Source organism: Pristis pectinata, chromosome 1, assembly GCF_009764475.1.
Source record: "Pristis pectinata isolate sPriPec2 chromosome 1, sPriPec2.1.pri, whole genome shotgun sequence".
Classification (NCBI taxonomy): domain Eukaryota; kingdom Metazoa; phylum Chordata; class Chondrichthyes; order Rhinopristiformes; family Pristidae; genus Pristis; species Pristis pectinata.
In genome coordinates, this window is record NC_067405.1 from 132545773 (window position 1) to 132548949 (window position 3177).

Below are 3177 nucleotides of genomic sequence, written 5' to 3' on the forward strand. Positions count from 1 at the left end.
TTCTGCAGAATGCAGCCTGATTACACTTGGCCCATTCTTGTGCATTATCATCTTGTCTGAAATGTGTTGTTGGCTTCCCCTCATGAATATTAATATGACAATACTTGCGAGGCTCAAGATCTTGGGAAGTGAGGCATAAATAAGAGTGCAACAAAAAAAACAGATAACCAATTATTCCAAGCATTCAAGAAAGCTAACTGGAAATTACAACTTGTCATAAAAAGCTACTGCAAGAGAATGTCCATAATGGAACAAGAGAGATTTAGGTTAATGAGATTCCTCAACTCTGTTTATTCACAGAAATACTACTTTGTAATTAGCTGGTTAGTTAATATGGAGAACTAAAAGTAAATGGTGTTCTGTTGTATATTTTTAAGGGCTTTCAGGGGAATATTATTCGAAATAAGAAGCCACAACATTCTCCATTTATTTGTCCTGATATGATACCTTCAGAAACAACACCTATCTCAGGTAAACAAAAGTATTATTTTTATGTAATACATCTTCAAATAAAAACATAGATGGCCATGATGCAAATTTAAATTATAGCAGTAATAAATCAGAATGGAAAAGTTTCTGACTTCAAAAATTACATCTTGATCTTGTAGCATACCAACAGTGCATGCCACGGTGTGGTTATGCAGTGCAGTACCTGAATTGGGGGTAGGGTGTGATGGTTCAGAGAAGATTGGCTGGTTGATTCCTGAAATGAATGGTTTGACTTATGATGTAAGATTAAGCAAACTGGAGTCAGTACAGTCTGGAGTTTAGAATAAAAGGTATCTTATTGAAACTACAGAACACAGTGGTACAGAAGGAACTTGGTGTTTTGTACCTGAAACACAAAGTTAGTAGGCATGTATAGCAAAAAAAAAGGTAGGCAAATGGCATTTTGTCCTATATTGCAAAAGGGATGGATAACATAAGTAGGGAAGTCTTGCTAAAATTGTACGGGGCATTGGTGAGACATCACCTGGAGTACTGTGAACAAGTTTGAACTCCTTATTTAAGGAGAAATATACTTGCGTTAGACGCAGTTCAGAGGAAATTCACTTGGTTGATTCCTGGATGAAGGGGTTCTCTTTTGAGGAAAAATTAAGCAGGTTGAGCCAATACACAATAGAGTTTAGAAGAATGAAAGATATCTTATTGAAACATTTTTTGATTCTGAGGGGGCTTGATGGGATGGATGCTGCCCTTGGGGGAATTTAGAATAATGATTTGTTCATTCAAGATAGATGAGGAAGAATTTCTTCTCTTAGAGGTGGTGAATCTTTTAAATTCTCTACTAGGAGCTATGGGAATTGAGCACCTGAATATATTCAAAGCAGATATCGACAGAATTTTGTTCTACATGGGAGTCAAGGGTTACGGAGAACAGGCAGGAAAACAGAGCTGAGGACAAGATGAAATCATTCTTAATGGTCTGGGGAGCTATGCAGCCTACTCCTGCACCTGATTCTTAAGTTCTTATCTATTTAATTTGGAAATACTGCAAATTACACTCACCTTAAAATGTATGTTGCTTTTTACTTTCTTTTGCATTTTGCAAAGCAAATTAAATGTGCAGCCAGTAGCAGAGTGATACAGAATTCTTCACACTCCTAAATAAAATTGTATATTGAAAAGTGAAATAAACTTGTGCACACTGTGGTTTCATGTATATCATCAGTAGTTGGTTTGAATACTGAATCACTGAGGACCATAAAGCAGGTCTTTTCTTTTGTACTTCAAGATGAAGTGTATCAGTGCTGGTTAGAACACTCTGAATGTTAGCACTGAACCAACAGTGAATGTGTGTAAGCTAGGTACAGCATTTCAGATGGAAAGTGAAGTTCTAAATAGAGACCAGAGTTCTAAATGATTGTAAACAATTGTTTTGTATTTGTTATTCCACGTGGAGTTTTTAAACTGATTTTTTTTTCTCTTCCTCACTTTAGTTCACACTTTAAAACCAGCAGATATTAAAATAATTGCATCACTGTGAGATTCTCCGATGGTAAGTCATGATGCATGGAAGTTGAGTAGTTGGTATGAGGAAAGAATATAATGAGAAATTACTGTTGAGAACTAGAGAAATCAGTCAGGCAGACCCAGTTGCCTCACGTGTTCTCAGAATGTCTGGACAAATTTGTGGGGCAAAGCAATTTTAATGGGCCATAAATGTGGCCTTCAAATTCAAAGAGAGCACATGGAAGATTGAGGGTATTTATCATTGTGAGTATTACCTGGGCAAGAGATGTGCCTATGTCCACAAAGCAAAGAACAATGCTATCACTCCTGGTGGTAAACCAAATAAAACTCCCATCATTTGGGATAAAGTGACTTATACTTTTGGTAACAGTGTCAAGTTCATGACAAGATCACCACTAACCTGCCTGCAAAGGCTATTGGATATAAAATTCATGTGGTACTCTGTCTATCAAGAACTTAAAGCATTGCTGCACATAAATTTAAAATAGTAAAATGATTTAATATAAAAGAAGGAATATGTTGATATCTGATAACTGTTTTAAAAGTGCCACATTGCTGCAATGGGGAATTTTCAGTACAGCCTAATGCCTGGATACAGCTTGTTCTCATTCCTAAGACAAAGTACTGCAAGGAAAATCTAAAATGAAATGATAAAATGCTGGAAATACACAGCAGATCAAGTCTTGCCAATGAAAGAGATAGTATTTTACTCCTTTGTTAGATATTGGTATTGCCAGCAAGGCAGCATCTGTTATCAAGCTGTAATTGCTTTATGGTGGTGAGTTGCCTTTTTGAACCATTGTGGTGCGTGTGATGAAGTTTACTCTTTGTGCTGTTCCAGGATTTTGTGAAGCAGTGATGAAGGGGCATTGGTATACTTCCACGTTAGGACACTTGATGTGTAAGTGCTGCTGTTCCCAAATGCCTTGTCCTTCCAAGTATTAGAGGTCAGGGGTTTGAAAGATGGTGTTGAAGAAATATACTGATAGATCTTCAACCTGAAATGACAACTCTGTTTAATACATAATAAAATAAGAGCAGGCTATTTGGCCCATCTAGCCTGCCCCACCATTCAGTATGATTGTGGTTGATCTGCCCCAGGAGTCATCTCCTCTTCTGCGCCAGTTCCCTATTGCCCTCAATTCTCTTTCAAAAATTTATATATCCTCAGTGATCTAGCCTTCACAACCCTCTGGGGGCAGA

At 37.2% G+C, this 3177-nt stretch overlaps 1 protein-coding gene across 1 annotated transcript; it reads left to right on the plus strand.

Moving 5' to 3' along the window:
- Positions 1-1297: 1297 nt before the first annotated feature.
- On the plus strand, positions 1298-2434 carry LOC127571786 (60S ribosomal protein L35a-like). Its single transcript, XM_052018530.1, is given in 4 exon segments — positions 1298-1381; positions 2117-2193; positions 2195-2343; positions 2346-2434. Coding segments are annotated over 4 exon segments (399 nt in total).
- Positions 2435-3177: the final 743 nt, after the last annotated feature.